Source organism: Dasypus novemcinctus, chromosome 6 (genome assembly GCF_030445035.2).
Source record: "Dasypus novemcinctus isolate mDasNov1 chromosome 6, mDasNov1.1.hap2, whole genome shotgun sequence".
Lineage (NCBI taxonomy): Eukaryota > Metazoa > Chordata > Mammalia > Cingulata > Dasypodidae > Dasypus > Dasypus novemcinctus.
Genome location: NC_080678.1, coordinates 83,685,962 through 83,713,444, shown reverse-complemented (window position 1 = coordinate 83,713,444; position 27,483 = coordinate 83,685,962). Strand labels below are relative to the sequence as shown.

The following is a 27,483-nucleotide window of genomic DNA, read 5'->3' as shown; positions in this document are numbered from 1 at the left end:
GCACTGCTTTAAAAATCATTCCTCTTCATGGAACAAAAATGTACAGATCAGGCCAGCGTTTGAATTTCAAACATAATTTGTGATCTCTTGATGTACTTCCCCAATAAAAGCTTAGCATATGCTTCTGTTTACTGTTAAAGACAAGTAACCTTGGATACCCAAATGTCAAGAAAATGTACATCAAAGGCTTTTAGGCATTTGGGATATTGACTCACGTACTTCTAAGAGGCCTTCATAACAGACTGCTTAAATAACAACTCTCATTTGGGTTATGAACATCTAACTCCTGGGTCATGAACTAATGAGTCAGGAGATCGGGCTTCTAATCCCATATTTGCAATTAACTTCCTTGGACAAGTCATTTTACTTTTCTTTGTGTCTCACTTTCATCATCCATCAAATGGGGACTTTTGAATAGACCATGGTCTTAAGACATAACATCAACTCATCCCATTGAGTTGCGTCATGACCACCAAATAAAATGTGGATAAGGTCAAATGGGATTCATTTGACCTTGTTCTACTCTGATTCAGATAGGATCTCATTTGAAAAGAATTTCCCTGGTGAAAACAATTTGAAAACCAGAAAACAAGAAAATGTAATTTAAGTACCCCCTTATGGACTTAACATTCTAAACAAGATAGTGAAAAACAAAAAGACTTACTGGGACAAAGTCATGGCTGTTGGAATAAGGAGATGATAGTAATCTTGCTAATTTTTTTTTTTTTATATTAGGCTGTGTTTATGCCATAATCCATAAACAAAATAACTTATATTGCTATTATTTAATGCAATTTTAAAAACCTGCATTCATGGGAGTGGATGTGGCTCAAGCGGTTAAGCACATGTTTCCCACATGGGAGGGCCTGGGTTTAGTCCCCAATGCCTTCTGAAAACAAAAACAAACAAACAAACAAGCAAACAAATGAAAAAAAACCACTCGGGGAACCGATGTGGCTCAGTGGTTGAGCACTGGCTTCCACATACAAGGTATGGGGTTCAATCCCTGGTCCTGGTACCTAAAAAAAAAAAGAGAGAACACCCAACAACCCTACATATGATCAACTGACAATTCCTCAGAGGAGGGTGGTTCTAAAATTTTAAGAGCATCTGATGGAAGAAATTATTTTTAATTTGTCATTTGTTTTGTGGGCTAGAAATAAAATACACATATCTAAGCTATTGACATTTTATATTAATGTTAACTGAAAAATAAATTAAGAGCCTCTCTCTACCCAAGGTTTGGGAACTAATATATCTGAAATGAGAGTAGCTGTTAATTTAGAATCATGTTACTAATGTTTGTTTTATTCAGACTCCCTTCCTGATATTAAATAGTTTTTAAGATCAGAGGTAACATTTCATAAAAATTATCATATAGTTTAATGACCTATTTATCATGACCAAGACTTCTAGTGGTTCCTAATTGGTCAGCTCTGCATCAACTCAACCTACATGGAATTATAAAGTACTTTAATTACAAAGCCAGGAAAAGCATATTGTAAAAACTTCTAACATCACTCAGGAATATAGAGTAAAAAGTTAATATTTCATATGCCCACTACCCTGTATGTCCATTGTTAATAGTTTGGCATGAATTTTCTTTTCTATGCATTTGTAAACATACACACAAACACACAAGGGCTTTTTGAAGAAAATATAAATGGCATCATATCATACTTAACTGTTCTGTGACTCTTTTATTCCTACTTATCAAGATATCATTATCCAGAAAGTTTTATATGAAGAAATGGGTAATTAGTCCAAAATTTAACAGCATTCAAGTCATCATTAATCTTGATTTTAGTGCTATTAAAAAAAAAGTAGACAAATAATTTTGTAAAATTAGTGATTCCCAGACTTTTGGATTTCACGGAAGAATGACCCCAAATTGTTTTAGGAATGAACACAGGATTGCCAAGCTTTTAATAGTACTAGGTAAGAACATTAAAAAAAAATCCACTCTCACCAAAATTATTCATAAAGAGAATAATTAAAGGGAAGTGGATGTGGCTCAAGCAATTGGGATCCCATCTACCATATAGGAGGTCCAGGGTTTGATGCCCAGGGCCTCCTGGTGAAGGCAAGCTGGCCCGCGTGAGGAGCTGGCCCATGTGGAGTGCTGGCCTGTGCAGAGTACTGCCCTGCGCAGGAGTGCTGGCCCATGCAAAGAGCTGGCGCAGGAAGATAATGCAACAAAAAGACACAGAGGAGAAGATAATAAGAGACACAGTAGATGAGGAGGTGAGGTGGTGCAAGAGAATGATTGCCTCTTGCCCACTCCAGAAGGTTCCAGGATCGGTTCCCAGAGCTGCCTAATGAGAATACGAGCAGACACAGAAGAACACACAGTGAATGGACACAGAGAGCAGACAATAGGGGTGAGAGGGGATGGGAGAAAAAAATCTTAAAAAAAGAAAGAAGAATTTAAATCCCCAAAAGGAGGAGGAAAAGATTTAAAATTAAATATATTAGCTTTATGAAAAACTTACTATATTGCCCTTATTGCTTTCATTTTGTTGTATATCAAAATGATTAGGGTAAGGACTTTGAGGTCAAACTTTGAGTTTGCAATCTGGTTTTCAATGTGACCTTGAGCAAGCTACTTAATCTTTCAAACCCTCCAAGACCAGCCCAAACTGTCAAGTCTCAGCTTTGTGGACCTAAATAAATGGTTATTATTTTAGGTCACAGTTTTGGGGAATGGTTTGTTATGCAGCAAAAGCTAAGTGAAACATGTTGCATGAATAAGATAAGGTAGATAAAATTGAACAAATCCATGTACTAGCAGCTGGGACTATTAGAGAATTCAAATTCATTCTGATTAACTCTTACTCTAGGCCAGGAAACTGATATGCACATAATTTGTCATGTCCTAATTCTGTTTTTAAAAAGAACTCAATTTTTTTTTGCTTATGACATCTCCTCTGATCCTCTGCCACAAAATAAAGTCTTATAAATATCAGCAAAGTTTTCTTGGAATAAACATTTCTCAATAACCATCAAATATAGGAAACCTAAGGTTTACATTTGAGCTTTTGGTTCTGACATGGCTCAGACTGTTTCTGTGTTGTCCAAATCCCAAGAAGACAAAGTCCTTTGAATCCAATTATCTGTTTATAATTGCTTCTCTATGGAGGCTATCCAGCATACTATATCTTTGAGAGAACATTTGGGTTTGTGGGAAATTCCAGGTTTCACCTCCTTAATATCATCACAGTGATTTCTCTTTTTTGTTATGGTTGGAATAGGATCATCTTTACCTCTCTTAACCAACAAAGGCTCAAAGAATCTCAGGCAGGGTTCTTGAAATTTGGTCCTGGTTCAGCTTTAGCTTATGTTAATCTCTAGAAGTGTAACACTAGTGTAGCTCATCTGGAAGCTTCCTATTACTGTGTAAGGGTACAAATCTTTCTTCCTCTCCCCTGAATGGACTTGATCTGCTGTTTACCGTCAATGTCTCCTATTCCTAATGATCGTGCCAATTTCATAGCTCATTTGATGATTTTAAGGAAAATTTCTGGTTAAGAAATAAAACACAAAAGATGTCCCACTAGAGTAGAAAAATAGGAAAAGGTGTTGTTGATGATGAGGGGTAAAGTTGGGGTGGGGCAGCCTGTCATCTTGGTCACCACCAAGAAAATTCTCTAGCAGACAGTGAGCCACATGAAGGTTTTGGTTTCTGAGTGAAGACGTGTGAGAGAGAATATATTTAATACTCACCAAGTTATTTTCTAGTCTTCTCAGTTGGAGGGTGAAGGAAAGGAATGATGCAAAAAAAAAAAAAAACAAAAACACAGGAATTCTGCACCAATTCTTTGCACAGCACAATGAAATAACAGTTAAGACTGGGAGGGAAGCAGATATGGCTCAAGCAATTGGGCTCCTGTCTACCATATAGGAGGTCCAGGGTTTGAAACCCAGGGCCTCCTGGTGAAGGAAGCTGGCCTGTGTGGTGACCTGATCCATGCAGGAGTGCTGCCCCACAATGCACAGGAGTGCTGGCCCACATGGAGAGCTGATGCAGCAAGAAGACACAACAAAAAGAGACACAGAGGAGAGACAATAAGAGACACAGCAGACCAGGGACCTGAGGTGACACAAGAGAATGATCGCCTCTCTCCCATTCTGCAAGGTCCCAGGATTGGTTCCCAGAGATGCCTAATGAGAATACAATCAGACACAGAAGGACACACAGTGAATGGACAGAGAGAGCAGACAATGGAGGGAGGGGGGAGAAATAAATCTTAAAAAAAAAAGAATGGGAGAAGAGGCTACAAATGTTTGGTCTTGTGCAAACAAGGAGGGGCAGAAAATATTAACATAATTTAGAGAATTCCTATGGCTCTCAGAAATATAGACAGGCACTATACGAAGAGGAAGTAGCATTCCTGTTCTGGAAAACTAAATCTTTTTTTTTTTTTTTTAAGATTTATTTACTTATTTAATTTCCCCCCCTCCCCTGGTTGTCTGTTCTCTGTCTATTTGCTGCGTCTTGTTTCTTTGTCCGCTTCTGTTGTCGTCAGCGGCATGGGAAGTGTGGGCAGTACCATTCCTGGGCAGGCTGCTCTTTCTTTCCCACTGGGCGGCTCTCCTTACGGGGTGCACTCCTTGTGCGTGGGGCTCCCCTATGCAGGGGACACCCCTGCATGGCAGGGCACTCCTTGCGCGCATCAGCACTGCGCATGGCCAGCTCCACACGGGTCAAGGAGGCCCGGGGTTTGAACCGCGGACCTCCCATATGGTAGATGGACGCCCTAACCACTGGGTCAAGTCTGTTTCCCCAAAACTAAATCTTTTTATCAAAGTTCTGATATGAACATAAATTAGAAGGTGAAATTAATGCTCCTTTTTATTAAATGGGAAACAGGATGGTTACTTACGTTGTGATTACTACATAGCTGTAAGAGTCACTTGCATATTGTAGGTAATACCTTTTAGGGTAATATATTTTCCCTATTAAAAGGGGAATGGCTGTGGCTCAAGCAGTTGAGCACCTGCTTCCCACATGGGAGGTCCTGGGTTTGGTTCCTATTGTTTCCCCAAAACAAAAAAATCAAACAACAAGCAAACAAACAAAAAAATCAACTCAGGGGTGCTGATGTGCCTCAGTGGTTGAGCACCAGCTTCCCACATATGAAGTCCTCGGTTCAATCCCGGACCCTGGTAGCTCAAAAAGAAAAAAAAAGAAAGAAAAAAAAAAGTGTCATGACCATTTTGAAAAGAAAGTATTCAAAGTTACTTTACTATCATTCAAAATAAAATGTTCTAAGCTATGTATGGCTGCTTGGCTCCTAACAGCAATTAATGAAAGCTTTTTTTTTTTAATCTTAAGAATGTTGGTCCTTGGATGAGGTCTCTAGTCTTTTTATCCTTAGAGTTGTAAATATGTCCCTGGGCATAATCTGTCACTGTTGTTCTCACTTTAGTCTAAAGATGATTTGTAGGTCTAGTCCATACTCCTACAGCTGCCATAAAACATACAACTAAATCATATTAGATTAACACAGGCTGGTATCGACAGCCCGGTGGGAACATATTGATTAGGCCCCCTTTCATGTTATTTGTTATGATTTTTCTTCTCAGTTTCATTTACTGGGAAGACACAGGGGAAGAGATTTCACCGGGAACAATGACAGTGCCTGTCACAAAGTGTTCTCAGTGTTTCCATTTGTTACTATGGCAGTGACAAAGAGGGTTCCAAATGAAAAGGCAGACCTGCTGTGAGAAAGCACAGCAGGACAACAGGAAGAAATTTTCTCCTGACCTGGGAAATTATGAAATCATACTTAGAGATTATAGAATTGTCTCCATTTTCAAGGGCACAATTCTAGCACTTGGGCTTTTGAGGAGGAATGTGGAAAGGGTAGTTCCGTGAGAGCTGGCTACTGATAAATAAAGGGCAAATGTTAAAAAGTACCTATGGTCTCCAAACAGGACAGGAGAGACCCTGGTAGAGGGCGAGAGGATTTGTCACTAAGCCCTTGAGATGGAACAACAAATTTAATTTACGTGCATTTGGTATACTCATTTAAAATTATATATGTATAGCCACGATGAAGACATGTATCTTTTAAGTTCTTTTTAGACCACAAGGCACTCTGGTATGTGGACATGTACTTAGCCCCTGGTAGCTAGAGTGAGGTTTTCTCCAAGAGCTAGAAATTAATGGAAAGAAAGTTATTGTTCCTCTGAGAATTAAATCACCACAAAGGGGACTATCATATAGATAATGCAAAGTTACAAAAGACAGAAATACTGTTGTTCCGGCACAACTTGAAAGTATCAGGATGAATATATTAGCTATCTAAAGATAGACTGTGTCACTTAGAAAGGGGATATGTTAATCAGGCAGTAAAGCAAAGGAAAACAAAGTAAACGTGAAAGTTGCCACTGCCTCTCCATTCATGTCCAAGGTAGAGGGAATCGTCCAATGGTGGGAATATTTCCAATCTTAAGAAAAAGGTTTTCCCTGTTGTGGAGATGGGAGCAGGGGGTTTTAACCAATGGATATTTGGGTACTTCCAACTAACGAGACTATCTCATTGTAAGATGGATGCATCAGGTAGCTTAGCCTGGTGCTATTAAGCAGTTGATTCAATAACTCTCCTTACTCCAATTCCATGCTGACCAAGCAAAGTTTATGATTCAGCTTTCCGTATTTCTGTAGTGCAATCGATTCTACTGCTTAGCAAAAAGCTCTTGGTTCAAACTCACCAGGGACTACAATCATTCGATTCTCTTACCTTTTAGTTTCTCTTTCTTTTCTGCAACAATCTTGGCCTAGAGACCTCAAACCTTATCAGATAATAAAAGCTTGTGTTCAATAAATGACATTATCTATTCAGATAATACAAAGATTCTCTTTGGCAAAACAAGCTACAGAAGGCTGGTCTGTGGTTCTTGTTCCTAATGATGAGATTTTCCCGATGTTTAGAGAACCAGGAGAGTGCAGTGAGTAAAAGCATTGACTCTGGAGCCACACCGCCTAGGTTTAAACCTGGCTCTGCCATTGTCTAGCTGTGAGACTTTGGGCAAATTACCTAAAATTTCTGTGCCTCAGTTTCCTCATCAGTGGTAAAGTGGGATTAAAATTAACCTTCCTCAAGCAGGCATTATGAAGATCCAATGAGTTTTAATATATGTAAAGTGCTTAAAATAGTGATTGGCTAGTAATTGCTATGTAAATGTTACCTATTGCTATTCCTATCTAGGTTTATTTATCCAGACAGATGACGCTGATCACCTGATCACACCAACACAAGTATTAGATGATAAACTGACATTTTCATCCTATTGCAAATCTGTTTTAGACACCATGACCTAGTCTTTCAGTACCTGATTACCATGGCAACTGACCAGATTAGGTTTAAAGTGAGAAAAATGACCACCTAATTGAGATGTCATCAGTGAAGTCTGGTCTTGTTTCAGGCTGCCTTCCATTTTCTCAGTACTGATTTCAACAGTGCACAGTGAAATCCTGTGTTTAGATTCTGGCCATGATAAAAGTGAATAAAGTGAGGAAGCTGCCGATGTTCTATACAAGAGGTTGGCAAACTACCGCCTAGGGGGCAAATCCAGTCCGTGGCCTGTTTCGTACAGCTGGATAGCTAAAAAAGTTTTTCACGTTTTTAAAGGGTTGCACAACTAAACACACAAAACAAAAAGGGAGAAAGCAAACAAACAAAGAAGAATACACAATACAGCCTGTATGTGTCTTGAAATTGTAAAATAGTAACTATCTGGCCCTTTACAGAAAAAGTGTTCTGTACTTTTCTCCCTCTTATCTCCCTGTACCCCAACAATAAGTATAATAAGGCTAAGTGGAGTGGGAGAAAGGCTGAAAATCTTTAACAAAAAAGCCCGGGTGCTTTAATGAGGTAGCTTGCCCTAATTACAGTACAAATAGCAGCTGTATGGATCTCAGCATCCTGAGGATGGCCTCTCTCTTCCTCATAAAAGCGCTAAGCCCTCACCTAGTACTGGCAGCATTACAGGTAGTTGGGTGGCTATAACGCAGTCTCTCGCTGCAGGGCCAGGCAGTCCAGGGCCCTAGGACCAGGGGAAATGCCTCACTGGGTCACCAACAGGATGAGCTCATTATGTGTCCTACTGACTCTCAGAGAAATAGAGCACTTGCTGTCTTAAGAAAGTTAAAGTGTTTTATGTAACGTACACACTGGATACAAGTCTAAAAGTTATTATGAATTCTGGAAAAAGATTTCTGGCTTAACCAATTTCTAACTAAGAACTTATTAGTGTTTCTTTAATGTATTACAGAATTTGGTCTAATTCTGGACATGGTATTTTTAGCTTACATGGGTTTATAGCTCTGAGGCAGTACAGAATAGAAAAATTAACTGCCAAGTTATCAATGATGAAGCCTTTTAGAGCAAAGAAATGAAAAATGCAAGCATGATAGTAAAGTAGAATGCTATCTGTGGTATGTATTCTTTCCAGAGGACAGGGTATAAGGATACTACTAACTTAATGGTAATAGCTCATTTAAGACCTTGCACGAATAATTTCATAAAGGGAAAAAATGAAAAATTTATGTTGGTGGCAAAGTCCACTTAAATATTTTATTAACAGTATTGTTAAATTAAAAGCATCACACAAACTTAAACTTCCGTTTCTAATGATTCAAGTTCCTCTCTACAGAGAGGGAGACAATGGTCAACTACACTTAGGAGCAAGAAGTTTAGACTCATCAAAAGAATCTTTGAACCAGGTTTTAGATCAATTTAAGTCAGGGTTCTTACCCTTTTTTGTTCCACGAACCCCTTTGCAGTCAGGTGAAAACCATGGACCCCTTACTAAGTCCACACTACCCGGTGTATTATTTAATAAATATATCACACCCACACCAACACATCCCCACAAGAAAAATGTTTTTTAGTTTAAATTCAAGCTCATGGACCCCTGGTTAAGAACCCCTGATCTAAGTCGACAGGCTGAGAATCTTCCAATTATAATGATTTAATTTTGAATACTCACCCAAAAAGCTATTTACTTCTTATAAATTTTGCAAGTTCTTAATGAGTCTCAATCAGGCAAAAATTTAACCCTTCATTGTACAATAAACACCCAATTATTGTGTTAGAAACAGATGTTCTAACTAAAGGACATAATCCAAAGACATTAACCTTAGTTATTAGCATACGATTTAATATTCACCACAACTTGTTTTATAGAACAACAATGTGTTAACATTTAAGCCTGAAGGGCTATGAATGTACTATATTCTGTACTTGATGCAGCTTGTTTATCCAATATTCTGACAGATACAATTAATCTTGTGAAAATGATTCGGATATACATAACAGCAAATTATCTTTACAGCAAAAACACATATTTTTCCTGTAGTGAAATCACCTCATAATACAAGGACATGGAAAGAACATTAGGAGTTAATTATTTAAAAGGAGAAATTAAAAGTCATTAAATTAATAAATTTTGGCTATGTGGTAGAGATAAGGGTTAAAGGAAATATTTAACTTGGAAGTATGAAACAAATGAATCTGTACCTCCAACAAATGCATCTCCAGCTCCATTGGTATCAACAATATCTTTCTGGTCTTGATCCAAGACAGCAAAAGTGTTGACATCGCTTTCTGCAATTAAAGCCAAAGAAAGGCAGACTGATTTCTCTTTATAATTCTCAATATACAAGCTCACCCACTAAAATTTGAAATTCCTTCGTCACTCATCATTCAAAGAGAGAGGGAATGCGTTGTGGAAGACAGTTTGGCAGTTCCTCAGAAAGTTAAGTACAGAATTACCATGGCGGGGCGGGGAGTGGATGTGGCTCATGCAGTAGGGCACCCACCTGCCACATGGGAGGTTCCAGGTTCAATTCCTGGTGCCTCCTAAAGAAGATGAGCAAGACAGTGAGCTGACGTGACAGGCTGTTGCGGCGAGCTAACGCAAGAAGATGGCACAACAAGGAAACATGATGAGAGACACAATAAGCAGGGAGTGGATGTGGCTTAACCAAAAAAATAAATAAAGTAAATCTTAAAAAAAAAAATTACCGTAGGACCCAGCAATCTCACTCTAGGTATACACCCAAGAGAATTTAAAGCAGGAACTCAAATAGATATTTGCACACCAATGTTCATAGTAGCATTATTCACAATTGCCAAAAGATGGAAACAAACCAAGTAATGAATGGATATACATTCAGCTGATGAATGGATAGACAAAATGTGGTTATATAGATACACTGGAATATTATTCAGCAGTAAAAAGGAATTAGGTCCCGATAACATGCGGCAACATGGATAAACCTTGAAGACATCATGTTGAGTGAAGTAAGCCAAATAAGTAAACTCATAGAATGAAAATCTAGAGTGAGGGCACCAGGGGCTGGGCTGGGGTAGACAATGGGGGGTTAAGGCTTAAATTGTAGAATTTCTATTTACAATGATTGTAAAATTTTGGTAATGGATGGTGGTGATAGTAGCACAATACTGTGAAAATAATTAACAGCATTGAATTATATATGTGAATATAGTTAAAGGGGAAAGTTTAGGTTTTATAAATGTTAGTAGAATAAAAAGTTATAGGGCTGTACAACACAACAAACCCTATTGTAAATGATGGGCTATAGTTAATAGTTCAATTATAAAAATATTCTTTTATGAATTAACAAATATACTGCACTAATGCAAGGTGTTAATAATAGGGTGGTATGCGGGAACTCTGTACTTTATGTATTATATGTATGATTTTTCTGTAAACCTAGAATTTCACTAATAAAATAAATAAATAAATAAAAAGAGGGCATGAGCTCCATATTCTGCACACAAGCACCTGGAAGCTAAGAGGCAAAGTCAGTTGCAAGTAATACCTTTTGTAATTTTCAGCATACAGATCCTATACGTGTTTTGTTAGGTTGATACCTATGCACTTCACTTATTTTAAGAGTGATAGTAGGGAAGCAAATATGGCTCAAGCAATTGGGCTTCCAACTACCATATGGGAGGACCGGGGTTCAATATCGGGGGCCTCCTAGTAAAGCCTGCATGATGAGCCAGGTCTGTGCAGCGAGAGACACAGCAAGATGATGATGCAACAAAAGAGAGACGCAGGGGAGAGTCAAGGCGAGACGCAACAGAAACCAGGAACTGAGGTGGCACAAGCAACAGAGAACCTCTGTCCCACATTGGAGGTTCTTGGGATCAAATCCCAGTGAATCCTAGAGGAGAAAACGAGAAGAGATGACAAAAAGAAACAGACACAAAAGATCACACAGCGGATGGACACAGACAGCAAAACAGCAGGGTGTGGCGAGGGGGGTGGGGAGGGGGAGGAAAAAAAGAAGTTAGGGCATAAATATCCAGGATTAAATTTTCTAGGAAGTCTGCAGTACGTATTGCTAGACAATAAATAATTAAATAAATAAAAGATGTGCACAAACTTTATTAGAAATAATTGGGAAAGTGTTACAGTCTGACTTAGGTAAAAGTCCAAATTATAAATATTTATAAAGAAAACTAGATTTATTATTTTCAAGTGCAAATCATACTATAAATTAACAACTCTAAACCAAGAACAAATAGAAATTAAGTAAAATGAGCTAGTTAATGATACCATCATCATTTATAATAATATTAAATTATATAATAATATAAAACATTTTACATAATATACGAATTAATTACTGGACTTAAAGATTTGCAAATACATTATAAATGGTAATTCATAAATAAATAAAACTCCTTGTTGAAAGCTATTGGTTTTTGGTTGGATAAATCTTTATTCATGAATAAAACCTAATTCAGAGCTGAGGAGGTTTTTTTTTTAACTTTTTTTGAGGTACCGGGAGCCGAGGGATTGAACCCAGGACCTTGTATGTGGGAAACCGATACTAACTACTAAGCCACGTCAGCTTTCTGAGTTGGTTTTTTCATTTGTTTGCTTCTTGTTTGTTTTTGAGGAGACATGGGGATTGAACCCGGGACCTCCCACGTGACAAACAGGCACTCAACTGCCTGAGCCACATCCGCTCCCCAGTAGAGATTATTCTGAACTTTGTTCTTAGGAATCATGACTTCTTGGTCAATTCTAAATGAATACAGTTTTACTACACATTTTCTGGATGACTTATCCTTAAATGTCATATTAAGTTCATATTTTTCAAGATATGAAAAATAAAGTTGGGTTATTTTCCACTTTTTGTAGTCTAGTAGTGTGAATAAGTAAATAAAAATATCAGATAGTTACTGGCTGTCATAAGTTTGGTACAGATACAACCCACTCTCCATTATATTCTATAAGAAGAGCTTTATATCATGAAAATTTCTTTTAAAATAACTGATTCTGAAAACTTGAAGATTAAGAAATGTGTTCTAAATCATGGAAGAAGGATTAAATGATATTTGATAATATGTAAAATCAGTTATATATTGTACATTCTGATTTTCTGAAATGTGATGATCTAAGCTGGTTTATAGAGTTATTGAAAAAATGTAATAAACAGCATTCACCAGCAGGATCTATTTCATAGCCAGCCATTCTAGACTAACTTGAATGAACATATTAAGTACTTCACTAAATCTGAAGTTAAACTTATGAACATGGGCATTATTTACACAATGAAGCCCAAAGCACTCACTTACATGACTTACTGGGATTCAGTTTTCTTAGGTGTGAAACGGGCCTGCAGTAGCTGTAGGAACAAATAGCACATACTAGCTGTATGCCTTAATTACACAAAAACGACACTTAGTTTTGTTCAAGTACTCGGTGTACTTAAGAAAAGTCATAATAGGGGAGTGGACTTGGCCCAATGGATGGGGCGACCGCCTGCCACATGGGAGGTCCGTGGTTCAAGCCCCGGGCCTCCTTGACCCGTGTGGAGCTGGCCCATGCACAGTGCTGATGCGCGCGGGGAGTGCCGTGCCACGCAGGGGTGTCCCGCGCGTGGGAAAGCCTCTCGTGCAAGGAGTGCACCCCATGGGACAGCCACCCAGCGGGAGGGAAGATGCAGCCTGCCCAGGAGTGGCACCACACGACAAGATGTGTGGAGGGCTGACGCGACAAGATGATGCAACAGGTGGAGACACAGAGAACAGACAACTGGGGGTGGGGGGAAGGGGAGAGAGAGAAAAAAAAAAAGTCATAATAGCCACTATTTCCCAATTCTTCCCAAATTTTTTTGTAAAGTGAGTAGGCAAAGGATTGGGAATAATTATTATTCTTATTTTCTATGCTTCTATAAAATCACTACACCATGAACTTCCTCAAGCAGACAGATAATTTGGTTGACACCAGATTTGTTCGGTGGCATTTATTACATTAGACCACAGGATACTTTCATCTAAAACAATAAAATTTAGCTTATTAAAGTATAAAATAATCTATTTTAAACATTCTCTAGACAGCTTGTACAAACAAATAATTTATTATTCACTTTACTGCAGACAAGCTTTACTACCTAATCCTTAAGAGGTCAGTCTAGCCAGAAACAAAACACCTTCACACACCTATAATGCAAAGTTAATGATAGCAGAGATGGTTAATCCCTACATACGTTACAATAGCTAATTAAGGATTTCAGTAGCCTTATCTTCACTGAATTAACTATAGATTTTAGCACTCTATACACACAGCCTCATGATAATATCCTGAGAAAAGTTTGTTCAAGTATATTGTAATCTGCCATGGTTTTTTTTCACTGTTTTGTTGAGGAAGATCCATGGCAGGTTGGGAGGTAGGTAGGCAGGTGTTTTTCAACCTCCAGGTAGACTGAGTCACCACCTCTACCACTGCCTCTGTTTAAGCACCCATAGGGATGCAAGAGACAAAAAAGTGACTTCAGAACTTCACTAAGAAGTGAAAAGAATGACTGGGTAGAAACCAGAACAAACCAGATTCTTAAAAGAGGCCCTGGTACTTTGGCCATTCCTTAAAATTACCAGCAGGTTGATGGTTTTGTTTGCTAGGGTTTTTTTTTTTTTCCTGTTATTTTTCTTTAAGCTAAAATATTTTAAAAACTTTGAAATAATTTCAAACTTTCAGGAATGTTGCAAAAATAATACAAACTGTATTATTAAATACTTCCACCCCTCCCCGACACACCCAGATCTACCAATTTTAACATTTGCCACCTTTGCCCACCCTTCATCTTCCTTCCTGACAGCCTGCTGCTGGCCTTTCTATCCATCATTTATTCATCCATCTATCCATCCATCCACCCACCCATCCATCCATCCATCCATCCACCCACCTCTGAATATCTGAGAGCAGGCTGCATGCATCACATTCCTTGAACTCCTAATACTTCCACGTACATGTCCTAATAACAAGCAAATCATTCACTTATGTAATCACCATAAGTGCAGCTATCAAGCTTAAGAAATTTAACATTAAATATAAAGTTTACATTCTATATTCCAATTTTATGTCCCACTAATGTCCTTTTGAGCCTTTTCTCTCTATCCATGATTGGAGCCCATTTAGTATCATGTTTCACATTTAACAGTATCTCTTAGTTTACTTTTTTTTTTTAATTGGAAAAACATATAATCTTCTCCTTTGCCAGGGCCATCTCTTCCTGTATGTTTTGTAGCTTTTTGTTGAAACCTGAACATTTTGCTATTTTAATGTGTTGTCACTGGACTGTAAACTTTGAGACATTTGTTCTTTAAGCTCGTATCCAGCTAGTATTATGATAGAGCTTTCCTTGAAAGCCAGGTGCTAAGCACAAAAATTAGTAAAAGAAGGGAAAAAAAAGAACACCTCTTCTAGTCCTTGTAAATTGATGTAAGCAACTGCTCCCTTCAAAGCTTATCCATACAATGAGTTGGAAGAACAGCTCCAGGCCAAAGCATAGGGACCCCTCTCTGTGTATTGTCTTGAGCTTGTGTATTTTCCACTTGTGTATTGTCTTGAACATGTGTATTGTCTTGAGCACGTTCCACTTGTGTGTTGTCTTGAGCATGCACATGTGGCCTAGGAACTACCCTATTCCCCATTTACACAGTTTAAATGTCTCCTCTTCCCTAGGAAACAGTTCCCTCGTGGTCCTGGACACTGCACTCTATGTCCTGCAGCCAGCGATTCCTTGCCCTGGGCATCCAATTGATCACTCTCCCACAAGAGTCACAGGAAAGCACTATGAGTTGCCTTCTACATGCAGGGCAACTTCAGGGACAACAACCTCAGGCTGCCACCAGACAGCCTGGACCAGACATATAAGCTGCCAGTTTGTGCGCGAGGGCCACTCTGCTTCCTTGGGAGCTGGGAACAGGGATCCACGCTGGGAGTGGGGGCCGGCTCTGCACTTTGCTGGTGAGGCGTGGGGTAGGGCCGGCCAGGGTCCCGGAAGATCCTACTACTTTTAAGTAGCCTTTTTCTTGATTCAGTGCTCACCCTATTAGTTGTATTCTGGAGCACTGAGAAAAATGTTTCTGCCAGCTCTCAAGAGCCGTTCATAGCTCTGTGGAGGGACAGAGCCCTGAAGCTTCTTACTCCGCCATCTTGATGGGAGAGGGGCAAGCTTGGATTTTTTTATCCTCTCATTTTGAAATAATTTTAAACTAACAGAAAATTTGCAAGAATAATATGGAAACTTCCATATAATGTTCAGCCAGATTCAATAGTTTTTAACATTTTGGTACATTTGCCTTATTCTTCATATACACACACATATTATTACTTAATCTTTCAAACAATTGAGAGTAGGTTGCGTATGTTATGCCCTTTACCCCCGAATAATTCAGTGTGTATCTACTAAGAACAAGGATATTCTTTTAGGTAACCATGGTATACTTGATAAATTTAGGAACTTAACATTGTTATTTTATTTCATCTACGGTCCATATTCCAATTTTGAAAATTGTCCGAACAATTTAGTCTTTTTTAGCATTTTAAAAAATCCAGTGTAGGATCCAGTCTAGAACCACATTATTTTTTTAAGATTTATTTATTTATTTCTCACCACCCTTATTGTTTATACTCATTGTCTGCTTGTCTTTTTTTCAGGAGGCATGGGAACCGAACCTGGGGCCTCCCATGTGGGAGGGAGGTGCCCAATCACTTGAGCCACCTCTGCTCCCTGTTCGTTGTCTCTCATTGTGTTTCCTCACTGTGTCTCTTGGTTATGTCATTTCACTGTGTCATTTTATTGCATCAGTTCATTGCACCAGCTCACTGTCTTGCCTGTCTTCTTTAGGAGGCACTGGGAACTGAACCTGGGACCTCCCATGTGGTAGGTGGGAGCCCAGCTGCTTCAGCCACAACCGCTTTTCCACATATTGCTTTTAGTTGTGATTGTTTTTCAATTTTAATTTACTGAATAGGTAACATATTCACATGGTTTGAAAATATAAAATATAGGTATGCCAAAAATAATCTTCTGCAGACTCCTGACTCCTATTCAGACAGTTTCTATTCCTTCCACTTCCCAATCAGGTTATCACTGTTATTGCTTTCTTACATATTCTTTTAGAGTTTTTTTATGTATAAGCATAGCAGTTTGATATTATTGATGAATTCCAAAAAGAAATAATGGATTATGTTTCTAAACTGATTTTTTCCTCTGGGCATATTAGATTATATTGGATTCAGAGGCTTACTTCATTAAGTAATCAGGTAAACGTCTTGTGCCAGTAGGGCATTGAGCACTCACCCTTGGTGGGTGTGGACTCACAGATAAAAGGCATGGCAAAGGACAAAGTTGGAGGGTTGTTTTTGTTTTTTTTTAAGATTTATTTTTATTTATTTCTCTCCCTTTCTTCACCCCCCACCCCCAAGTTGTCTGTTCTCTTGTCCATTTGCTGCGTGTTCTTTTTTGTCTGCTTTTGTTGTCAGTGGCACAGGAATCTGTGTCTCTTTTAGTCGTGTCACCTTGCCGCATCCGTTCTCCATGTGTGTGGCACCATTCCTGAGCAGGCTGAACTTTCTTTCGCGCTGGGCGGCTCTCCTTACGGGGCGCACTCCTTGCTTGTGGGGCTCCCCTACAGGAGGACACCCCTGCGTGGCAAGGCACTCTTTGCGCGTATCAGCACTGCGCGTGGGCCAGCTCCACCCGGGTCAAGGAGGCCCAGAGTTTGAACCGCGGACCTCCCATGTGGTAGATGGACGCCCTAACCACTGGGCCAAGTCCACTTCCTGAGTTGGAGGGTTTTTGATGTTGGAGTTTTGATGTTGGAGTTTGATGCTGAAGCCTTAAGCTGGAGCCCTGGGAAGTAAGCTCACAGAGGAAACAGAAGCAAACCCCAGAAAGAGAGGAACCCTGAGCCCAGGAAAAAGAAGACTGAGGAAGGGAGGAACCCAGGAAGCCTGAACCCTGGCAGAAGTTGGCAGCCATCTTGCTCCAACACATGGAAATAGACTTTGGTGAGGGAAATAACTTATGCTTTATGGCCTGTTATCTTAAGCTCCTACCCCAAATAAATATCCTTTATAAAAACTAACTGATTGTTGGTATTTTGCATCAGCATTCCCTTTGGCTGACTAATACAATAAACAATATACATTTTGTATTCCTCACTCTTTTAACCAAAAAGGTATTATATTATGCAGACCTCTCTGGACTACAGTTTTTTCACTCAGAAATATTTCTTTATTGGTACATAGAGAATATTCTTATTGTAGCATAATAGTCCACTATATGGACACAATATAATTTATTTAACCAGTCTTTTACTTTTGGACTTTTAGGTTGTTTTTTAATCTTCTGCTATCATGAATGATGTTACAAAGCATTAATGTTTTTATTTTAAAGAGGTCCTAAATTTAATTATTTTACTTATTAGCCAAGTCAATGTTATTATTTCTACTTTATAAAGGGAACTGCCACAAGGAAACAAATTGTTATACTAAGAGTATAAAGTAAGCCTATGTCAAAGAAAAATATGAGAACCCAGGAAAGACTTGCTCTTTTCACTGGACACACATACCAGGATATGAGCACAGACTGCCCTAATAAACAGTATAATGAAACAAATGACAAATTCTCCTAATAATAGACATTTATAGAACAATCCTAATTAACAATGATTTTGGGGGAATGAAGAGTTTTGGGTTAATTTAATTTTCAGGCTAATTAAAGAAAAAGCAGAAAATCTTTTTAGTTGGAAATCTTAAAAAATGTATTAATATAATAATATACCATAACAGTCCTGCTTTCATTAGTTTAGTCTATTGAACTGAAGGAAATTTTACTTTGGTAAGAGAATCTCACAGCACATCTTAAGGTCATCTTTCTGACCACCAATTCTTAATGTAGTTCCAAAAGTGTAAGTGCTTACATGAAAGGCAGGATAAATGGAATGGTGGGAAGCATACTGGATTAGGAGTCAAAAGACCTATTGTTTTAGTCTGGTTTTGACTCAGCTATTTTATTCAACCAGTATTTATTAACAGCCTATCGCGTCAGGCACATAATATTGGGGACTGGGAATACTAATGTGAACAGCGTTGACAAAACCCTTGCTCTTATGCAGCCTGCATTCTAGTGGGGATAGACAGACAACATAGAAGTAACAAATCGATGAACAAGATAATTTGAGATATTGATAAATGTCACGAAGAAAACAAAAGAGGATGATGTGATGAAGTATGACAGGAGGAGAATTAGGTAGGTGGTAACCTTCTCACTGAGGAGGTGATGTTTTGAGTTGAGATTTCAGTGGCAAGGAGGAGCTCACCAAGTGAAGATAACCGGGCGAGAACATCCAAAGTCGGAGGTTCTGGGTGAGCAACACGCTTGTTGAGCTCGGCTTGCTTAAGGTAAAGAAGGTCACCGCAAGTATAATGAGTGTTACGGGATCAAGTGGGGGTTTTGTAGACCATGATAAGGGTTTGGATTTTGTTCTATGCAAAATGGGAAATCACTATAGTGCTTCAAACAAGGAAAGATATAGCCCATATTTGATTTTTAAAGTTTATTCTAGCAGCCTTACAGAGAATGGACTGTTGGAGGTGAGTTCAAGGATGCTACTTAACTAAGAGATCTTGGACAACTCACAATCTAACTTAAATTTAGTTTTATTCCTTTAAAATAGGAGGATAATACTTGCTTTAATTATTTCCTGTAACTATTAAATTAATTTTGTGTTAAAAAATCATTAATGCACATTATATAAAAATTAACTCAAAATGGATTGATGACATAAATACAAAAGCAAGAACCATAAAGCTCCTAGAAGAAAATGTAGGAAAATATCTTCAAGACCTGGTGGTAGGGAAGCGGATTTGGATCAGGGTTCAAACCTAGGGCCTCCTGACCCCTGTGATAAGCTGGCCCACGTGCAGTGCTGATGCGTGCAAGGAGTGCCGTGCCACACTGGGGTGTCCCCCACGTAGGGGAGCCCCACGTGCAAGGAGTATGTCCCATAAGGAGAGCCGCCCAGCGCGAAAGAAAGTGCAGCCTGCCCAGGAATGGCGCTGCACACACGGAGAGCTGACACAACAAGATGAAGCAACAAAAAGAAACACAGATTCCCGTGCCGCTGACAACAACAGAAGTGGACAAAGAAGAACACAGTGAGTGGACACAGAGAGCAGACAACTGGGAGGGGTTGGGAAGAGAAGAGAAATAAATAAAAAATAAATCTTAAAAAAAAAAAAAAGACCTGGTGGTAGGTGGTGTGTTCTTAAACCTTATACCAAAAGTACAAGCAACAAAAGAAAACATGGATAAATGGGACCTTCTCAAACTTAAACACTTTTGTGATTCAAAGAACTTTTTCAAGAAGATAAAAAGGCAGCCCTCTCAATGGGAGAAAATATTTGGAAACTACATATCCGATAAGGGTTTGATTTCCATTCTATAGAAAGAGATCATACAACTCAACAATAAAAGAGCAAGCAATCCAATAAAAACAATGGGCAAAAGATTTAAATAGGCATTTCTCAAAAGAGGAAATACAAATGGCCAAAAAGTACATGAAAAAATGTCCATATCACTAGCTATTAGGGAAATACAAATCAAAACAACGAGACATCTCACACTGCCTAGAATGGCCATTATAAAAAAAACAGAAAGCATTAAGTGCTGGAGAGGATGTGGAGAAATAGGAATATTCCTTCAAGGTTGGTGGGATTGTAAAATGGTGCAGCCTCTGTGGAAGACAGTTGGTGGTTCCTCAGGAAGCTAAATATAGAACTGCCATATGATCCAGCAATTCCTCTCCTAGGAATATATCCAGAAGAACTGAAAACTGTGACATGAACAGACATCTGCTCACTGATCTACACAGTGGCATTATTCACAATTGCCAAAGGATAGAAACAGTCCAAGGGTCCATCAACCAGTGAATGTATTAACACATTGTGGTATATACATATGATCAAATACTATGCTGTGGTAAGAAGAAATGGAATTGGGACACATATGATAACATGGGTAAATCTTGAAGACATTATGCTAAGTGAAGTAAGCCAGATACAAAAGGCCAAATATTGCATGATTTCACTCATATGCACTAAATATGAAGAATGAATACATGGTTAAAACTAGAGTATAGGTTATCAGGAGATAAGAGGAGGGTTGAGAAGAACTACTGATACTTAATGTATGTAGAAGTTTTAATTAACTTGAATGTAAAAGTGTGGAAATGGACAGAGTTGATGGTAACACATTACAGTGAGTAGCAGCTGGTTTGTAAATGGGATTGTGGCCAAAATGGGTAGTCCAGGGATGTAACTGTCAATTGAAAGAAAGCTAGAGAATAATCTAGGGACTGAATAACACAGTGAACCCAGAGGTGGATGAAAATTGTGGTTGATGGTACAGATGCAAGAGTGTCCTACTGCGAGCTAGAACAGATGTACGTCACTATTGCAGGGTCATAGGTATGTGGAGAAGCAATGGAAAATACAATTGGTGTGACCTAGGGACTGTGGCTAAAGCAATACTGTAATATTCTTGCATAATGCCAAAGATGTAGTGTGTTGATAGTGGGGGGGGTAATGGAAAAAAGTGTGCCAAATGTATGTTATGGACCAATGGCAACAGTCTGATGATATTATCTCATAATCTTTAACGTTCCACCACAGTGTGATACGTTGGTGAAGGGGTTTGTATGGGAAATTCTATACATGTGCATGATTGTTTTGTAAGCTCACAACCTCTGTAATAAAAATATTTAAAAATTTTTAAAAAAATCCTAAGCACTTCCCACTAGGGAAGACAGATTAGAGGAGCTAGACTTTGCTGAAGAAACTCTTTCTTTTAAAAACAAAACAAAAAAACAAACAAAAGTATTAAAGCACATTGTCAAATATAAAGCCTTATACAATTTATAAGGTATTTATAGGAGCTTACTTTCTTTAATTGGGCAACGTATTTGCTAAACACAGCCGCAAGCTCTTCCTACTTTGCTAGTTCCTTCCGAAGAGGTAAAGGAGAAATATTAAGGTATGCTCTATCTTCTCAAGGATCTTAGAATCTAATTGAAGAGGGAAACCTAGCATATGTCAAAAATGTGTGAAGTATCATACAAATTAATACCTGTTATAATTGCAATAGAAGTTCAAAGAAGGGAAGAACAGGGTGAGTTTAAACTTAGGTGGAGAAGGCTTCTTGGAGAAGACTGGACTTAAGATAAGTTTTAAATATATGGACAAAGAGGAGAGGAAAGAGAACAGTGTATGTTTCTGTCCCAGGAAGAATAGAGAGTCTAAGTAGAAGAAAATTTCTATGTCAGTACGGCAGGAAATAATGCAAGATGGGTGGGGTCTAGCCACGTAATGGAATGACTCTTAAAGTTATGTTTGGTTTTGATGCATCAGGCAATGGAATGCAACTGCAGTTCTTTTGAATGAAAAAGTGACACAGACATATTATTTAACAGTGATATTAACGTAAGAAGAATTAGAAAGAGGCCAATACTAGTGGCAAGCAGCACATCATTTTTAAAGCTGTTGTGGTAACCCAGGTGTTAGGTGATGAAGTTTCAACCGGAGTTAGTGGCAAAATCTCTGTTTGAAAAACAGTTAAACTTTTTCAAATGTTTAATGTATGCCAGGTACTGGATCAAGGACTTTATATACTTTATCTCATTTAATTCTCACTGTAATCATCCCATGACCTCATTTTATAAATAGAGACATTGGGAGTCAGACAGGTTGTCAACTGCCCAGGATCCCATGGCAGAGTAGGACTTTTAAGACAATTCTGCAATTATTTCATAGGGTTTCTGTGAGCATTAACTCAGTTAATACATGTAAAGCACTTACAGCAAAAATTGATACATAGTAAGTATTCTTGAGACTTTTAAAAAGATTAAATAGGAAAGTATCATTAATTTTAAAATGTGACTTTTAGGTGTGGGTGATTCAGTTCTCATTTAAAATTGCTGCTTCTGAAGGCATGGCTCAGCTCACCTTGATTTACCTAGCTTTACAGTATGCTTGAAGTGAAGCCTCTTTGTTCATGTTTGTTTTTTTGTTTTTTGTTTTTATAACATATGTATCAAGCACATTCTAGTTATAGTCTTTGGTGCTAAATATAGACAGATAAGAGAATGAATAAGTGTTTACTTTGAATACAAAAATAATTTTCTATAGAAAGTGTCCAAGTAAACAATTACAGGTGGAATTATTGCTCTAAAACCTTACTTCCCTCTTGTTTGGCATATATTTTAATAGTTTCACTAAACGAAGTGTATCTGCTTTAACTTTTTAAACACTTTTTATTTTGAATTACTTCCAAACTTACAGGAGTTACACAAATAATAAAACTCCCCACAAGAGAACGCCAACATACTCCTATACCCGCCCAAACCCAGGTCCAACAACTTGTTCACTTCAACTTGTTCTCTTTCTCTCTGCATCTCTATGCATTTGCTCCATTCTCACCTCTATAAGAACTGATTCACTCTGTTGACTTAGCTCATAGGTCACTGGCCTATGGATTGTCTACATTGGATGAGTTGTTGCCAGGGAAGAGGGTAGGGATCATGGTAAAACTGTGGCTTCCTGTGTAAGAAGGGCTTATAGAAATGGCAATTTGTTTGGTGATCCCTAGCACCCAGAACTATGCCTGGCACGTTGTAGTACTCTGTAAAAATTTGTTGAATGAAAGAACAGAGCAACTTTTCACAAATGCCTTTCCTGTTAAAATGGTTCTCTATTAATTGAAGTCCTACCTCTAAGGATATGAATCCAGGCTACTATTCATCTTCATATTCTTCTATTTCCTGACCCATGGGTGCTCTTAAGCCATGTGCATAATTTTTGTGCCACATTCTTTTATTCCTGTGTATGTATCAAGTTTACTTCTCATATTGCCATATTATTTAGCTGTAAGAAGAAATGAAGTCATGAAGCATATGACAATGTGGATGAACCTGGTGGACATTATGTTGAATGAAGCCAGCCAGACACAAAAGAACAAATATTGTATGACTTCGCTACCATGAACTAAATATGATGAGCAAACGCATAGAGTTACTAGCTAGAATATAAGTCACCAGTGGAAAGAAACACATTTAGGGAATGTAAAGTTGAGGTATAATCTGTGCAGAATTTGTAAAAATTGTTTGTAAATGTTTGTAAATAGAAATGGTAAAAGTACAACATAGGATTTGTAATTAGTAGCACTAACATATGGGTATGATAATGTTTTTTTTTTTGTTTGCTTTTCTTTTTTTTTTGAGTAATGAAAATGCTTTACTATTGAATGCAGTGATGAACACAACTTGGTGATTTTAACGAATGCCATTGATTGTACAGTTTAGATAAATTATATGTTTTTTTAACAAAAAAAATTAACAGGGTAGGTTGGAGGAAAACACACCACATGTAAGATATGGACTATACTTAGAAATAATACTTTGATGATGCTCTTTCATAATTTGTTACAAATGTTTCACAACAATGGAAGGTATTTGTGGTGGGGTGATGTCTGGGAGCCCTGTATGATATGTATGTTTGTTTTATAAGTTCATAACTTCTATTATACACTTATTGTTTATGTATGCACATGTATGAATGATATACTTCAATAAATTGTTAAAAAATGCATTCACATTAGAAAAAGAAATCATGACAATTTCCTTCTCAACTCTTGGGGCTATGCCTAGTATAGCAGGTTCTCTATTAACATTTTTTATTAAATGAATGGTTATTCCTACTAGATTCTAATTTTTGAGACTGGTCTCTTGCTTTCATCTTTGATTCTCCCACAGAATCTAGTATAGTATGAACTCACTCTATGTTTGTTCACTGATCTTGAATAAGTGGTGCATAACTATAACATACTTCTCATGATTGTTCAGTAAACCAAGTAAGCAAGTAAGTTAAAGTTTCTAGTTGTCAGTGGCGGACTTGGCCCAGTGGTTAGGGCGTCCGTCTACCACATGGGAGGTTCGTGGTTCAAACCCCAGGCCTCCTTAACCCGTGTGGAGCTGGCCCATGAGCAGTGCTGATGCGCAAGGAGTGCCGTGCCACGCAGGGGTGTCCCCCGCGTAGGAGAGTCCCACATGCAAGGAGTGCACCCCGTAAGGAGAGCCACCCAGCGCGAAAGAAAGTGCAGCCTGCCCAGGAATGGTGCCGCACACACGGAGACCTGACACAACAAGATGACGCAACAAAAAGAAACACAGACTCCTGGTGCTGCTCATAACGATAGAAGTGGACAAAAAAGAAGATGCAGAGAACAGACGGGGGGAGGGGGGGTGGGGAGGGGAGAGAAATAAATAAATAAAAACCTTAAAAAAAAAAAGTTTCTAGTTGTCGATGACTCTCCTTCCGGGAATTACTAAGGATTTAATCTTGCATTCTAAAAAGCTTATATGAAAGGAAATCATGCAATTTCTTGAAAATCAGAGGGTAGTGTGCTATTACAATGGTGAATAAATTCAACTTTGCACAACCTGTCCCAAAAACCTTTCTAGATCTAATTGTGTTGAATATGTACACACTGGAGAAATAATGAAAATATGATTTGATATGGGTCTTCAAGCAAGTTATTTATTCTCTATCATTTCATCACAGAAATGAGGACATGTTTGTGACTCAATGAACCTAGGTTCAGAGCCTGTTTAAAGGCAGAAAGCTGTGATATGGCATGAAGACTTTGAATTTGCACCGGAATTGGATCAACCCAGGGCAATCAAATTGATCTTAGTTATACAATGGGATTCACCTCATGAGGGTGTCATATAAATCCAACTAACATCTGTACTTACGTGATTCTTTTTTATACAGAGACCATGGGCTCTCAGGGCTGGAAGAACAGGAAGAGGCATTTACTAGATAATTTACACTAGGCCTCAGGGTTATGGAAAAAATCAGGAGACCAAACACCAATGGCTTTAATTGTTTGGTGATCTGGTCCTAATTACTGCAGGAGCAGGATAAAGGATGGAAAGCTGTAAAATATTAAAAAACAAAAGCTTCTCCCCCACCCCCTCTCAAATGTCTAGAAAAGCTATTTTCTAATAATAAATGTGTCTGAACTATGAATATTGTTTAGCATACCTGTAAGCCCACTGGGACAATGATCACAGAAATGACAAAAGAATAAAGGACAAATGCATGAGATATCCATCTGTATATCATCCATTCATCCTCTCAAAAAGCTTTTATTGAATACTTATTAGGTGATAGTCATGAACCATGTGCTTTAAATACACAATGTGGAATGTGGAGATTATTGCTCAGATTGTTTTCAAGTCTAGCAGTTCTTTCAAATGGTCCTCGTTTGACAGTCGAGCAACCAATAGGGCTCTGGTGGCAGCAAAGGAGTTTCAATAGTGAGATATCCTACCTTTGGGGTGACAGCTCTCTTACTGTCTCTGTCCATCCCTCTCATCCCTAAAAACATATGCAAGCAAACATGTACAAACACTCTCTCAATACTTTCTTTATGGACATTATTAGTATTCTAAATGGACCTTTTTAAAAAACCGTATATTCCTTCTGAGTGCAACAAAGATTTTCAAAATGGATATGCACAGAGAAAGTTGTTTTCTGTTCTTAAAGATAAAGCTATTAATGTCACTACTTCTAATGGTGGACTTTTTATTAGCAAGATTCCTGTTAGAATTGCTGATGGTAACAATAGCAAATATTTTCAAATTTACAAACAGAAATCTGCATTAGATATTAGGGGATTATTACCAAGGCTCCCTTTTCTTTATGGAGTAGAAGAATCTTAGAGCAAGAAAGCATTGCTGCAGTATCACTGATATTTAGTACAATCCTGTTTGCAGAGATGATAATGCCTCAAGGTAATGTCACAGGTTTACACTAAAAGAAAGAGATTTTTAAAAATTCTACATTGTACAATAAAATAGAAATTCCCTAAAGTATGGAGTCAATTTCAATGGTTGCCCTGACAATCAAACACTGACAAAAGTTAGGAGTACTATCTATTGTCCAATAGACTAAATTAGATTCACAGATCACCTGTCTTCTTGGGATACAGTGATAACTACAAGTCAAACATCCATTTTATCCAACATAAATGGAACACTTTTCTTTATTGAGTAGTTTGCCAATCTCTCTTGCCCTTAAAAGTAGGTTAAAATTGGTAAACATATGATTAATTACCTGAAAAAAAAAACAAAACAAAACCCTTCAAGTACAATATATTATATTGCTTTTAAAGCTTTGTCATATTCTTTACCATTCCTTCTGAATGGAAATTACAGCATCGGGTTTGACTAGAAATGGCTTAAGGATCAAATTCATATTCTCCCTTCTGTTAAAGGATCTGGAGTTGACAGTTGAACTCTACTTTAACCAGACATTTCTGAGGTTCAATAAAGTCTCTGGGCAAAGACGCTATTCTGAAAAAGATTGAATTGAAGTGGAATTCACTCCCTGAGAGAAAATTCAGTTTCCCGAGGATGGAGATTGGTGGGAACAGTTCTGACATACTGTCTTCAGTGGTGTGCTGGAGCCAGCTCACACCAGCTTGTGAGAGTGCCTCTACCCACTGTGCATTCACTGCTGCCACCTTGGTAATTTGAAATGGTGGGGCATGGTGGGAGTATTTATAACATGGATATTGGCAAATACAACAAACCAGGGCTTGGTTTGTCATGCAGCTGCTTGTTAAATATTTGCAGGTACACCATTGATTGGGTTCCATCTATAATATCTCTGAACCGCTATTTCTTATTTTTCCTTTGAAGAAGGAATATACAATTGTTATGTTGGGATTGTTCAATATTTCTGATCTACAAATGAATTTCCTTGCAGTATCTGCTGAAAAGTAAGTTACCATCACCTTTTTGCCCCCATTCAATTCTCCCAGATGAAATATACTTAACCTGGAAATTTTTGAAATAGAAAACTTCATGGATGAGAGAAGAAAGACAGTCTAGAACTTCTTAAATAAAGCATCCTTTAAAAGCATAAACAGGGAAGCAGATTTGGCCCAACCGATAGGGCATCCGCCTACCACATGGGAGGTCCAAGGTTCAAAACCAGGGCCTCCTGACGTGTGTGATGAGCTGGCCCACGTGCAGTGCTGATGTGCGCAAGGAGTGCCGTGCCACGCAGGGGTGTCCCCCG

At 38.3% G+C, this 27,483-nt stretch overlaps 1 protein-coding gene across 8 annotated transcripts in view; it reads right to left on the bottom strand.

Annotated features, from left to right (window-relative positions):
- The window catches only part of ADK (adenosine kinase), a 573,433-nt gene that overhangs the window by 27,251 nt on the left and 518,699 nt on the right, over nt 1-27,483 (bottom strand). For all 8 annotated transcript variants that reach the window (XM_004455088.4, XM_012523930.3, XM_004455089.4 and 5 more), the window contains one exon: nt 9,528-9,614. In XM_004455088.4, the coding sequence (XP_004455145.2) occupies nt 9,528-9,614 (87 nt within the window). The remainder of the gene's footprint in view (nt 1-9,527; nt 9,615-27,483) is intronic.